The 15,402-nt window shown below is 43.8% G+C and overlaps 1 protein-coding gene across 3 annotated transcripts in view; it reads left to right on the plus strand.

Annotated features, from left to right (window-relative positions):
• Positions 1-15,402, plus strand: part of LOC146344360 (dihydropyrimidinase-related protein 1) — a 172,318-nt gene that overhangs the window by 57,136 nt on the left and 99,780 nt on the right. For all 3 annotated transcript variants that reach the window (XM_084859923.1, XM_084859924.1, XM_084859925.1), the window contains one exon: positions 12,486-12,547. In XM_084859923.1, coding sequence (XP_084716049.1) covers positions 12,486-12,547 — 62 coding nt within the window. The remainder of the gene's footprint in view (positions 1-12,485; positions 12,548-15,402) is intronic.

The raw sequence follows: 15,402 nt of genomic DNA on the forward strand, positions 1-15,402 counted from the left end.
GCACACATATCTTAATGTTTGTCACCTGAGAAGTTGGCTGTGAGGATTTGTAAATAGACACCACAAAAACTGTAGTTAAGTCGAAAAAGTGTATGATATAGACAGAAACAGACACAGTATTAAGGACTAACAGTATATTTGCATCTCAAGTTAATATTTATAAATTATATTGAGAACATTCAACTCTATAATATACACAGGAATTATCATTCTCTCATGCTGTAAATCATCTTACATAATCATCTTCATGCATGTCATCTTCATGCTACACATACTACGCATCTTCATGCTACACCATGTAGATATTTTTAAGTATGGTCAGCAGTATATAAATCTATTAAATAATAAATAATACTTTAAAGCAAGTAAACGCTTGTTTTAAAAGGCATTTCACTCATGTCAGTGATGAAGCATTTCATAGGAGTTTTTTCCAGTGTTCAGAAAGCTTTCCAATTTCCCCTCTGGAAAAACTGAAAAGAAGTCGGGAGGTGGGGGGTGTCTGACTTTTCCTTTTCTTTTCTAGGCCTTCACATCTCTGGTTCTAAATATAACTTACATATAAATTAAACAAATACACAGAAAAAGGACATTCTTATATCTGTCATGGCCCTCGTCTAGAGCTCAGAATCAGAGGAGAAGAGTAAGACTGGTGTAGACAATCTAAGACAATCTAAGGCTGGTGTAATGTCACTGGCTGAAGAACTAGACCAGGCTCCTGACACTAAGTCCGAGGCTGGTGGTCAGGAACCTGCTGAGTCTGGAATCTGGAGCTTGAACAATCATGGGTGTCTTTCCCTGCACCTGAGAAATTGAGTGCCTCCACGCTACTATGCCTACCCAATAATTCAGGGAACACACCAGGTGGGAGGTCACAGAGAAAAGAAATGACCATCTTAAGGCTAAGGGTTGGCACTTAGGAGATGTGACTGGAGGCAGAGGCTCCTAAGGGCTCACTTCAGCTTACATGCCTATCAGTAGATCTATCGGGTTGGTACACACAAGAGACAGGGTCTTTTCTGTAGTGGCTGCTTCCTTATGAAATGCCCCTCCACAGGAGGTACACTGGCTCCTTCAGTGACAGTTTTTCAGATGAGCCTTACAGACCTGTGTGTTTCAATCCACTTTCAGTTAATGCATGGTTTTAACGGTCACTGGTTTTTATTTATTTTTTATTTGTGTTAGAATGGTATTTTAATATTGCTGTTTTAGCTGTGTGTGTATGCGTGTGTGTGTACACTAAAGTGTCAATCAGCACTTTAGACAAGTTTGTTCTAGATGAGTTAATCTCTAAAAAACTATATGTGTATTATATAATATCTGACATCATTCATCTACCGCAAAAACCACACTTTGGAATATACAGTTCTTACTATCAGATAAATAAATAATGAATAAATAAGCTGCCACCTGAGTTACAGTACCCTTTGATTCATATCAGAACAATTGCTAATGGAAGATTTTTTTTTCTAAGCTTAATTGCTATGGAGGGATTTTCAGGGTTGGGGTATCACAGTTGTAGAGGGAAGGGTTAATCCTATCATCTCCACTTGCTGCACCCCCTCAAATCCCCCCACCCCCGAGTGGCAATTAAGCCTAGGGAAAAAAACTTCCATTGGTGCCAATGAAAGAGGGTTTTTCCCGTATGATGAATTGCCCTGTGGAGGGCATTTGTGGGGGGAAACAGCTTGGGATGGAATGGATACCCTACCCTACCCTACCCTTGTGCTGCAATAATTTCTGAAAATTGCTCCTTCACAAGGGTGATTTGCATATTGATTGAATAATTAATTTAATTTGGGTTGATTTGGAAGTGAAATTAATTGCCTGGCTTTGCCGTCTGTTAAATTTACATAAATCGTAGCACTTATTTCTGAAAGTATATATAAGAATATGCAAAGTTTAGGCAGGATTGTGCCCTTTTGATCAAATAATTGTGCCTAGCAATTATGCCTCTGCTATAGAATTTACACTTTCTCTGGTGCCCTTCTGGGCTGTCTTCCTATGCGAGGTTTCTGTTACCAAGTCTCTTTTGAGATGGTTGGCTTGTTGGATCTGGGCCAAGTATCCTTCCCTTGATTAACACCTGGCCCCTTTCTTGTTCCAGCCTAACCAGGAACAGATGTGTATTTGCTGTGTATGTGATTTCACTTGATTGGCAGGTTATGAGGTGGGTGCCTCCTTTGTCCTCCTCCTTTGGCTAGCCCTGATAAAAGGATGTGGAGTTCTTGCTCCTTTGAAACTGGAAGGCCATTGGTAGCTAGATGTGCTGTTGTTCTAGGCCCTGGCTCCCTCCTGACATGTTAACTCCCAACAGACAATCAGGCACCCTGCAGCTTGCCATGGCATACTCCCCCCTCAGTCGTCCCTTCTACTCCTGGCATGTCCAGGGTGCCTTTGTGGCACAGCCTCAGCAGCCTACTCTGTGAATGAGCACAAATGCACTCCTTAGCAGATAAGTGTTAATTTTGAAAAAAGATAAAGTTAAATGTGCATGTATCTCCCAATTTTTTTTAAAAGAAACCTATTAAATTCGCACAAATTTCCCTGAAGGTGAAGTTTTCCATGTGACTGTTACATGGGAGTAGGGTTAGCATCTGTGCGATAGTTTAAAGGCTTAAGATTGTTATTCTGTTTTACATATTGTCCATAAAAGTTCTTTTTATAATGAATGTATCACTTCTCCCAATTTGGGAAGTGTGAGACTGGGGGTTCTGACCAAAGCCCCAGGGAAAGGGTTTTCTCTCCCCAAGTGGCCAGCGCCAAGGCATTTGACCTGGGCTTGGGAAGGAGGGAACTGCTGCATAAGCGAACTCAAGTGAGCTCCAGCTCCATCACATCTTCCAAAGAGGGTTCTCTGCACACAGGCAGTCCTACAGAGAAGGCCCAGTATAACAAGAGGTCCAGAGCAACCCCTTAGCCACCATGTAAACCCTCTTCTTCCCTCTTCCAGGCTCTGGGGAACTCTGATGCACCTGCTTACAGCCAGGGTCTGCAGTCAAGTTAGTCGGTGAACTTTAAGCCATAGGCCTCCCTTTTGTAGAGTCCGTCCTTCTGCTGTTGGCTGGGCTGATTGAGCCATTTGAGCTGATTGCTGCCTGCATGGAAATTGCTTAAGCACTGCACATGGCCTCCTTGGTCCCTGATGCAGACTGACCAGAGCCATCTCCCAAAGTTCTTTCCCCCCCTCTGAAGTAACGGATAGCCAGCCATCTTAAAAGTAGATAACACTTAAACACTTCTATGGGGCTCAGGTTTTACATTTCTGGAGGATGTTCCAGTGACATAGTAGATTTGTGGTTCTGTGGTACTTTGGGATGGTTTGTGTGTTTTGTTATTATGTGGATAACAATAATGGGGATGGACATTGTATAGCTTAGACAGACCTTTCAGCACATAAAAGCGCAGTGACATCTCAGCAAAGACAAATGCCACCACTATTGTGAGGTCATATTTCATAATGACAGAAATAGACTTGGCACATAGAAGCCTTCCATAATAGAATTCCTCTGAAAACATTGGAGTGCTGGCAGCATTCTAGCTTCACAGTGAAACTGAGCATGCCTAACATAACTTTGCCATAGGATTTCATGGCACAGAAAAATCTTAATAACTTTTGAACCACTGATCAAACTTTCAACAAACCAGTGAAAGGCATGCCTCCTTGACAAGCCTGAATAATGTATATCAGTACTTTCCCCCATAATTTGAAAGAAATATATAATATGCTGAGCCCCAGCTCAGAGAAAAAAATGTACAATTGTGTCAGTTTTCAGTACTTTTTTACTTTCTGTACCTATGGCAATTTTTATCCATTTTGAAATTTTGTACAATTGTATACCTCATCAGGTAGATCATGGATGACAAGTTTCAAGTATTGGCTCAACAGGTATCATTTTTATAAGCAACAGAATTTTGAGGCTTATAATGGCGGAACCTTCTTTGTGTGTGTGTGACTTGCCTTGACTAAAGGGGTGCCCTTTTAATATTAATACATTTAGATTGCAACTGATTATTTTTGCACAAAAATTATTCTAAGATGCTCAGTTCAAATTACAAGTGTTGCCTTGTAACAGTTAAATTACTATTTTTGCAGTGTCATAGTAAACGTCAATAAGTTCTGCTTTTCTGTTGCTGGCAATCATTAAGCCATTGACTTTAATTATCTTATAGCAGGACTCCAAAGATGTTGTAGTCACATCTTATTTAGTCACTACCAAACCTTAGTGCCTACGTTGTAACCATAATTTTGTTATAAGGTCTCCTTTCATGTATTCATTCTTGTTATTTCTTGTCATTGTGAAAAATTCTCATGCTCCTTCCCTTCAGCTATTTTTAGTGGCAAGAATTGTTAGCATTGCCTATGAACAGCAAAGCAACCACTGTTCTAGCCTATATGTGATACACTGGGTGCTTCATGCAGCAGGAAAGGAAACTGGGGAATCAGAGCAGAGAGAACTGTTACTGAATGTCCTTTCTGGACACACATGCAAGTATACGCATGTTCAGAGATACACCCGTCCAAGGTGCTTAAACCTTGGTCATAGCACGTCTTGGCAGAGGTCACACACACACATGTCTCTTTGAAAGCAGGGGAATGTTATTGAACACATAAGAATAAAAAATGAACACAATAACTGCACTTTGGAATTAGCTGGTTGGCACTATATGAACTCTAGAATGGACTTAGTCAGATCATGTATTGCAAATACACATATACGTATTAAGCAAATGTAACAAAAGGCAAACTAATAGCGTAGACATCCATGCACTTGTTCCAAATGGTAGGGAAATCAGCTCAAAAGTCTGCTCGGCATTTAAACCGAGGGTTGCGCTGCACAGAAGACTAAGGTTGGAGTGTCCTGGTGGGCAAGGGTGGTCTATGGCTCTGAGGGGGTTGTGGAGGTCAGGGCTAAACAAATTAGGGGCCTTGTGCTGCTGGGAGAGAGAGATTCAGGGGGTAAGATTGCAACAGCAGGGAGGAGGAAAGAACTCACAGAAGCTTGTCTACAGTAGTGGGCAGTGTGCCGGGGCTAGTTTTTGTGCAAGGTCACCATGACAAAAGGGGAGGGCAGGACTTGGGTTGCCAATAACCAAAACACAACACTTTCCAGCACTTTAAACACTATTCACTTCCTCTAACTTCCTGTCAAAGAAGCAGGGCTCAGACTTACAACTCTGACAAAGGCACATCTTCCTGACCACTTGTGCATCACCCCAAACTTCCAGAATAATTGGCTGACACAGTAGGTATAAAGAGGGAGCATGGAGAAGCAGAGAAAGCAGGCCTAGTCATGATCCTTCCCACTGGGTGTCTAGGGCAATGATGAACTGGGATGTCAGGGCTTCCAACCAAAAGCTGGTTCCAAAACTAGACCAAATTTCTACACACACTCAAACATACACTTGATAGAAAGTGGATATGAGGTGGGGGCTATAATTTGTAGAGAAGATAGGCTTGGACTGAAATATACCTTTCCTATGATCCCAAGAGATCCTTTCTGGAGACAGTGCAGGTAAATTCCTGAGTTTTCAGCAAAAAGACTCCTCAGAAGAGGCTGCTGGTGGGTTACTGCTTCATCTAAAGCTGGGATCTTAACAGCCAGGGCAGGTGCTCTGGGGAAAGGGGTCTGATGAGGCTCAGACAGAACCCCAGGTTCCATGGCTTAGAGTGATTCCAATGGTGCAAGAGCCAACAGATGCAGCTAGGATTACACAATCAAAGTGATTTCAGTAGCAGAATGGTACCTTGCCTGACTGAGGCCCAGAACCGAATGAGTGGCTTCAGCAGAGTGAGACTGGTGTGGCTACCGGAATACTGAGGGCTTAAAGCCCAAGTTTTTTGTGAGGTTTAAACAAAGATTCCAAAGGGACAAAAGGCTCTGGGCCTGAGGAAGACAGTAAAGTTTTATTGGATGAGTTTCAGTTGTTGAGGCCCAATGATGCGGACAAGGTGCTTGGCCAAGTCCGGTCAACCACCTGTGTGCTTTACCCTTGCCTGTCATGGCTTATTACTTCTAATAGGAAGGGGATGTGTGCCTGGGTCAAGGAGGCTGTCAACTCCTCCTTGAGAGAGGCAGTGGTGCCGGCCACTTTAAAGGAGGCAGTTATTAGGACACTCCTGAAAAAGCCTAAGCTGGACCTGGAGGATGTTGACAACTACAGGCAGGTGGCTGACATCCCCTTCCTGGGCAAGGTGCTTGAGCGGGTGTTTGCTGGCCAACTCCAGGCACTCTTGAATGAAACTGATTATCTAGATCCATTTCGATTGGGCTTCAGGCCTGGTTTTGGAATGGAAACTGCCTTGGTTGCCTGTGGGATGACCTTTGCCAAGACAGGGGGAGTGTGACCCTGTTGATTCTCTTGGACCTATCAGCAGCTTTCGACACCATTAATCATGGTATCCTTCTGGATGCCTGATTCCAGAAGGTGGTACTGGGGGATTATTGCTCTGTGCCTTGGCAATTATGCCATGGGGTTCCGCAGGTCTTTGTTTTTGCCCCATGCCTTTCAACATTTACATGAAACCACTATGGGAGGTTATCTGGAAATATGGATTGAGGTGTCACCCATATGCAGATGACACCCAGCTCTAGCTCTCCTTTTCATCAAATCCAGGTGAAGCAGTGGGTTTTCTTAAACAGAGCTTGGATGCAGCAATAGACTGGATGAGGGCCAATAAACTGAGACTCAATCCAGACAAGATGGAGGTACTGTTAGTGGGTGTTTCTTCGGCCCAGCTAAGTGATGTTCAATGTGTTGCACTCTTCCTAAAGGATCAGGTTCGTAGTTTCGGGGTTCTCTTGGATCCCGCATTGTTGCTAGACACATAGGTGGACTCTTGCAACTATGTCCCTATCTGGACAGAGATAGCCTAGCTACAGTTATCCATGCTCTGGTACGCACTCCTCTGGATTACTGCAATGCGTTTTACATGGGGCTGCCTTTGAAAATGGTCTGGAAACTTCAGCTGTCCAAAATAGGGTAGCAAGATTGTTAATAGGGAGTGGCCAACATGATCATATTATGCCAGTATTTTTCCATCTGCACTGGATGCCAGTCCATTTCCAGGCATGATTCAAAGTGTTGTTATTAACATTCAAAGCCCTAAATGGCTTGGGGCCAGATTACCTGGAGGATTGTCTCATGGAATCATAGAAGGCCTACAGGACCATTGAGTCCAACCCCCTGCTCAATGCAGGAATCCAAGTCAGAGCATCCCTGACAGATGGCTGTCCAGCCTCATCTTGAATGCCTCCAGTATAGGAGAGCCCACTACCTCCCTAGGGAATTGGGTCCATTGTCGTATTGCTTTAACAGTCAGGAAGTTTTTCCTGATGTTCAGCTGGAATCTGGCTTCCTGTAACTTGAGCCCATTATTCCGTGTCCTACGCTCTGGGATGATCGAGAATTGATCCTGGCCTTTCTCTCTGTGACAACCTTTCAAGTACTTGAAGAGCGCTATCCTATCTCCCCTCAGTCTCCTCTTCTCAAGGCTAAACATGCCCAGTTCTTTCACTCTCTCCTCATACGGCTTTGTTTCCAGTTCCGTGATCATCTTTGTTGCCTCCTCTGAACCCTCTCCAGTTGGTCTGCATCCTTCTTCAAGTGTGGTGCCCTGAACTGGACGCAGTACTCCAGAGGAGGCCTAACCAGTGCTGAGTAGGGGGGAACTAGTACTTCATGTGATTGGAAGCGATGCTTCTATTAATGCAGCCCAAAAGAGCATTTGCCTTTTCTTGCAGCCACATCACATTGTTGGCTCATATTCAGCTTGTGATCTACAACCATTCCACGATCCTTCTCACTTGTAGTGTTGTTGAGCCACGTATCCCCCATCTTGTAACTGTACATTTGGTTTCTTTTTCCTAGGTACAGAACTTGGCATTTCTCCCTATTAAATGTCATTCTGTTGTTTTCTGCCCAGCGCTCCAGTCTATCCAGATCACTTTGAATTTTGTTTCTGTCTTCCAAAGTATTCGCTATCCTGCCCCATTTTGTGTCATCTGCAAATTTGATAAGCATTCCTTGCACCTCCTCTTCAGGTCATTAATAAAAATGTCTCCTCCCATGTATACCTGCCTGGACCCTAAGATCATCCTCAGCAGTCATTCTCTGGGAGCCCCTGCCAAAGGTAGTGAGGTGGGTGGTGTGAGGAGGCCTTTTGACCACCTCACGATCCTACTTCTAGTCACCAATTCAGGTGCTTTGGTCAGTGTCTCTCCTCACACATCCAGTTTTAGGCTCTCACCCACAACCCTCTGTTTGTGTATGGTGATGCTTCACTACTCTCTCTATTGCTGTCACCAATAACCCTTTCTGAGCTGCTTTCTTTCTTTTTGGTAGCACAGACCAAGCAGCCAGCACATGGGGGTTATTCCACAAAACCCTTCCTAAAAACTCAAAAGGAAACTTTTTTAAAACTGAAAACAAAGAAGGTTTATTTGGTACAACAGGATTGGAAATAGGAACTGGTTTGGGATGAGGAAAGGATATCAGGGATGATGATTAAAATAAGTCAGCACTATAAACTAGACAATATGATTCTCACACCTTCTCTCACACTATCTGACACACTCTGTAACCCACAGACTATCTCACTAGTGTTCTCGCTTTTATCTCCCAATTTCATCTCAGACCTCTCTAGCTGTACCTAATCTACCTTACTCCCAGACTTATCTGACTCTCTAGAAGCAATCACCCACCTTTTTCTGCACAAGCTCTCATCCAATCACACTGCATTCCATTCTCACTCAGCCACTCCCCCTTTCTTCCACTTCCCAAACTGTCATTCTTGTCCACACTCTGCCAAACCCCGCCTCAGATTCACCTGTCAATCATTCCAGATACATACCAGCCACCATACATATACACAGACTTTTACCATTTACATATTGTACATGTGGAATGGCCACAGGTGGCTACCAAGAAGAGGGCCTTTTCTGTTGTGGCACCCCAGTTGTAGAATGAGCTTCCCAGAGAAGCTCAGCTGGGGCCCACATTGTGCTCTTTTCCAAGGCATTGTAGTTTTTCAGTTTCTGTTGTTTTTCTGTTGTTACTATATTTTAAATCTTTGCATATTTGCATAAAAGCATTAATTTCGGAAAACCATACAAAAGAGTGACCCTTACCTGGGTACGTGAAGCTGCTGCCCTCATGGCAAAATCACTTGCTAAATTGTCCTATCATGTCTCCAAGCCTTGACTTGCTCCATTCTAGGCTGAGTTTCTTAAAGTGAATGTACTGTATTCTGCAAAAGGGGTATGTGTGTGTCTGTGTATCCTCTACGCCAAGCAGCTTGCCAACAAAGCTGAACCTTGGAGACAGCTGCATATGAATTGGACTAGCATTTTCATTTACTTTGCCTATTCTTCAGATGCCTCTGGTCTGACTGAGTCTGATCACCAAAGTTACAGTAACATGACACACATGCTTAGTATGTGTAAGTGCATACTGTGAGGATCAGGTGATAATTCTAACCTTTATTAAATCAAAACTGTTTCACCAATATTTCTGAATTTTTCAGGTGTGAGAAAGACATGTCTGTTTGACAAATTCTGAAAATTTCAAGAAGACTAATGAAATTTTGAGAGAAAAAGAGCAGTTTAGGTACAAAAAAGCCCATCTGTTAAAAGTAACTATGAGAAACAGTTTGGTGACCATTTTGTAGTAACAATTTCTAAAGAAAACTAAATGGATTTCACTTTTAAAAAATGATGGCTTCCTATTTTTATTTTGTATTGGAATAAGTGGGAAATTATTTTTCAAAGTTCACTCTTTATTTTTTTTTAAATACTTTTTAACATGTAATGAAAGTGAATGGGACTAGCTGTAAGCCTACACAGATACAGAAGCCTGAGATGTTGAGGGGGGTCTGTGTGTTTGTTGCCTTGGTAAGGAAGGAACAAAACAGAAGCAGTGACCAAGGGAAAGAGCCAGCCAGCCTGCCTGTCTGCCAGCCTGGCTGTGGTGACAGCAGCAGCCAGTTGCCATCACCCAAGCCTGCCTTACCCGGCCGGGCCTCCTCCTTCCTCCTTTCCCTTGCCCTCAGCAGGCCAGCAAAGATCTGCTCAGTTAGAACTGGGCAGACGGGCCTCCACGCCTGCCTTCAGGAGCAGCTGGGCCTGCACTGCCGAGGGAACCAGCAGCACCGTCCCAGCTATGCAGGTCTCCCTCCCCTTGCTGCCGCCCGCATCTCTGCTTTAATGCTGCAATTAGCAGTGCTAAAGCAGTAATTCAGGCTGCCTCAGAGTTTCTGGAGTGGGGAGGAGGCTTTCTCCCTTTCCCAGCCACTCCAGCGGGATTGCTACTTCAGTGCTGCCAAAGCAGTGATCCAGTTGGGCTGGCTGGAGAAGGGAGAATGTGTATCTGTCTCCACACACACACACACACACACACACACACGCTGCATGTGTGTGCGTGTCTCCCCCACCCACTATGTGTGGTGAGTCTGTGTGTCCCCGCACTATGTGTATGTGTCTCCCTCAATATATATTTGTGTGTGTGTGTCTCCCCCAATATATGTGTGTGTGTGTCCACACTATGTCTATGTGTCTCCCCTCCGCCCCAGTATATATGTATGTCTTTGTCTCCCTGACCCCCAATATGTGTGTGTCCGTGTCCATGTCCCCACTATGTGTTATTTGCTAGCAAAAGAAAAAGATTTAGTTTTAGAGAAGATCATCACTTTGGTATGTAAGCAAGTTACTTCACTTATTTTTATTTGAAAAGCTTTTTCTTAATTCTGAGAATTTGTATAAGCTACAAAACACTTCCAGCACATGGAATAAAATTAGCAGCAGAATTTTTTTTTTGCATTGAAAATGGCATCCAGTTTGATGTTTCAATACATTTCCCATACATTATAGACACATCTATTGATCTCAAAATATGCATAAATATCACCTATAATAGTGAACAACATAGTTCACTAGTATTTTTGGTTAAAAGCACGTAGAGAGCAATCCTGTGCCCCCTAGACAGCATCTGGGGGACACAGGATAGTTCAGTTTCCTGGCTCCGAGCTCAGAGACAGGGCTCTGAGCTTGGAGACAGGAAACCATGCTCCCTGGCTCCTTCCTCCCCCCCCCCCCCGCCCGGCAGCCAGCGCAGAGAGAACTGCACTGGCTGCTGCTATGAGCTTGCAAATGCAAGCATGGAAGGGGTGAAAGGGGGCATTCCTGAGGGAGGGGAGGAGAGTGGGGACATGGAGATATGAGATATCCCGAGGCCCTTCCCTCCCCCTCTCCCTCTCCCTCCCTGAAGCCTCTGCTAGATGGGTGAAATTGCCTGTCTAGCTAAAATGCAGAGCAGGAGGTGCAACGCGCCTCCCACTGTGCATTGGATATTCATTAGCCTTCAAGTTCAGAGGCTTCTGAGTACCCAGGGTGGATCAGATTGGATTGCGCCCTTACCATGTTAACTGAGTATCACGAATAAGCCATTTTCGCTATCACAGTGATGTAGCATAATCCATCAGGGGTGGGGAACCTGTGGCTCTCCAGATTTTGTTGGATTCCAACTTCCATCAGCGCCAGCCAGCACAGCCAGTAGTCAGGACAAAGGGAGTTGTAGTCCAACAACATCTGGAAGACCACAGGTTGCCCACCACTGTGCTACATTAAAGAAACAAGCACTGTGTTCTTTGCTAGTGTTTGCCATAAAATGCACCCCCCTCACAGCCAAAAAGGAGACAGTCTGACCTGCTTCTGCTTAGATGATCCTGCTCACCCATTCAGATCATGGAGGATGCCTGCTCTGTGCTCTGCTGTGTCCTGGGAATGCAGGGGAGGGCCACAGTGTTACTGCAGAACAGACTGTCCTGCCCTCACACAAGCAGATATGAGCTTCTAGGTGGAGAGCTGGGGTAGGTAACTTGCAGCCCTCAGCCTAATTTCAAAAGCCATTTGCATGCAGCCAGCTCAGACTTCTGGCAAGAGTGATCTGTCCCTTCTCCGGCAGCCCACTGCATGGGAAAGAAGAGGGTAAGAGAGAAATGGGATAACGCCCCCACACACACTTTTGGCTCTTGCCCTGCCCACCTCTGGCTTCAGCCCCACTCAGCGCTGACGTGTGGCCCCCAACAGATTACACATGAGGGAATGCAGCCCTCAACAGAAAAAAGGTTGCCCACTCCTGATATAGAGGAATAAGAAATACAGATAGAACTGTGGGGCAGACATATGAAAAAATACATAATAAAATAAATATGATGTAGAACATGAATACATGAATGTGATTTATGTAGTTTCTTTCCATTAAAGTGGGATACTGGCTCCACTATACATTTTGTCCAGTGTGGCGTCAGAAAGTTTTGTTCACAACACATATTTGTGGCAGGGAAGTGGTCAAGTTGGAAAACAGCATTGTGAGGTGGATTTTCAGGATAAAAACTGGCACATTTTGATTCATCTTTTGAATGGCCTATTCTTAACATTAGGTACTTATTAACTCTTATTTTGCATCAATTCATTTTTTTCTATAAACAGGAGTTAATTCTTTCCAAGTCTACATGGTCTACAAACATCTCTACCAAATGACTGACAGCCAGGTAATCTGCTGCATACCTTTTTCTGCAGATCTCTGCATCCCAGTACAGTAGCTCTTCTAAGCAAGGTACATGCTTTTGAATTAAGCTTAAGTGTGATAGGGAGAGGAACCCACCAATTATGTTCCATCGCTGTCTCAGAAATAAAAGTGGTCTTGGAACTTCTATTTCATAATATCTTTTGGGTCTGAAGTTCAGTTAGATTTTATTATGAACTGAAATCGTTAAATGTATCATAAATATTACATTAAAGCATAGAATCAGGGCAGGAATTACTGAGAATACAAATTTGGATGAAGCATTTGAGTTTTGAAACTGTTGGTTTGTGTTGTTTCAAAGTTTCATGAAGAACGTTCACATGCCTAGAACTTATATAGAAGTTACTCTGGAAAGTTACTTTACCTAATATTAAATGCAAGAGGGCTAGATGTTACTAATTATGGCATTTAAAAAACTCTACTATCTAGAGAGACATTTCCAGTAAATTCATGATGAGATCCCACTGTTGATTATCCTGACATACATACATACATACATACATATTAACATAGCATTTATAAACTTTTTGTTTTCATAGAATAATGGACAACAGCACTGCATTACAATAGGAAGAGGCTGTTGGGAGGAAACTACACATGACATTAAATGCATGTAAGTATTTAATGTGCACAGTTTTTGTATTTTTAAATGCCAGCAGCTGGAGCCTAAGCTACAGCATTGCAGAGAAGGCAGGGTGAACCCTTTCCCTACACACCCTGTCCCACCCGCTCCCTATTAAAGCTAATATTAACCCTCACAGGGAAGCTTCCGTTGGCACTAATGGAAGCTTTCTCCCAGGGCAAATCGCAGCAGGGGCAGGGGGGAGATTTTCAACAGGACACAGGAAAGGTTTCATCTGTGTTCTTATGCTCTCTGGTCCTGATGCTGCTGGCCCCCTCCCCATCCATGCTGGCTCTCTGAAGAACAAAAACTGGGCACACTAAAGATTTTATGCATTTAATGTCTAGATTGGCCCTCAATTTTGTTTTTTCTTATTCTAAACACAGCTCTTATTTCTAAACAAAGTTTAGGAACTATTTTAGGACTTGTTACTCTGTAATTGTGGGAAACTAATGAGATGTGGGACACTAATTGAAATGATCAATAAGACAATAAAGGGATTTCTTGTTTTAAAATCAGGTTCATGGCAAATTTAGCTTGAGTAACTTAGGGAGCAATCCTATGGCGACTAGACACTGTCAGGAGGGCCATAGGATATGCTGTTTTCTGGGAACCAACCTCAGAGCCTGAGCTCTGAGTCGGTTCCCTGAAAACCGACCTCCCCCCGTGTCTGCGCTGCCTCAGAGGCAGCGCGGAGAAGCCCCATCCACCGTCCTCAGAAGAGGAGCACGGAGCAGCTGAAAAGGGGAGGGGCTGGGGGTGTTCCAGGGCGGGGAGAGTGGAGCTGCATGTACAGAGCATCCAATGTGTTGTACAGCAGCCTCCTCTCTCGGTCAGCCCCCCTGAGGCTAGACAGCCAAAAATGGCTGTCTAGTTGAAAATAGCAGGGCAGGAGAGGCGCAGAGGGAATGATCCTCCCTGTGCTTCTCCTGCCCTGCTTTGGATAGGCAGTTGCCTCTGAGTTCAGAGGCGGCCACCTATTTTGATAGAATTGCGCCTTTAGATGATTAACTCGGCAAGACTAGGTGTAACCTTAAAAATGTCACTCCAATGCACATTACTTTTGTTTTGTTTTTTAATGGTACTAGGGATGCCTGTTGCTGGGAAATATGGTTCTTTTGGGGCTCAGTGGACTTCCGCGGCATGCCTGTCTCGGCTTGCATCTGTGAGCCGAGCCATGGGTTTCCCCCAAACTCTAGGATCTTCTGTGTATTTTTTGTGTCAGACGTAATTTGCTCAAATAGAGATTTGTGCAAATTATGGTCACATTTTGTGCAAATGGGCATAATTTGCACAAATTATGGCTGAAGTTCATGTAATTTATGCAGATTATGGCCAAAATATGCATAATCTGTGGAAATTGCAGTGGTAATTTGCTTAAACTATGCAGATTGGCACAAATTGTGGCCATAATTTACACAAGTTAAGAAACACCAGAAATCTGCTAGTTGGCCTGATTCACTGCTTGCCAAGTCAGGCCAGCTAACGGAAGATGAATGGAAGTCCCAGGAGCCAAGCCGATGAGAGCTTGTCAAGCTCCACCCTGCATCCAGATTCCTCTGACATCCCTACTTGGCACCTAAGGGAGATTTGGAGGGCTCATAGCAGCATTGGGGTGTTTTTTTATGGGATTACAACTAGGGTGGGAAGAGCTGGAGATCCCTGCATCTGGTTTAAACAACAACACCTGATGTTCTTCGGAGTGATATGTTTAGTGTTGCATTTAATTTGGCTCTTCAAAGTATTTACCTATAGGTCTGCGTGTTGAAAACTGCACTTGAATTCTAGATATATATTACATCCCTGCCCTGTTGTCTAGAGGGAGAAGTTAAGGCATTTTAAAGAACTGATAATTGCATATTAAATATAATACAGTTCACAAGGATTTAATCTCTGTGTTGAGGGAGAAAGTAACATGAAGAAGCCAGATTGGGGTTGGTGGGGCAGAGCAGCTAACTATATGCACAACCAAGGGATCACCATACGGGTCTGTTCCACAGGAGGACCCGATTACACAGAAAGGGCAAATTGAGGGTTGCAAGTTAACTTCAAGGTCATGAGTACAAAATGGAAAGAGGTGACTGACACATCAACACAATCAAGCCAGCTACTGTCAGTGCTAATGGAATGGGGAGGTGAGGAAGGGAAAGGAGATTATAGACCAGTGCTGCATAATTAAAATGTGTGATTTGCTCTTC

Source organism: Heloderma suspectum, chromosome 5 (genome assembly GCF_057233095.1).
Source record: "Heloderma suspectum isolate Gila_16-S chromosome 5, 16-S_ref, whole genome shotgun sequence".
Lineage (NCBI taxonomy): Eukaryota > Metazoa > Chordata > Lepidosauria > Squamata > Helodermatidae > Heloderma > Heloderma suspectum.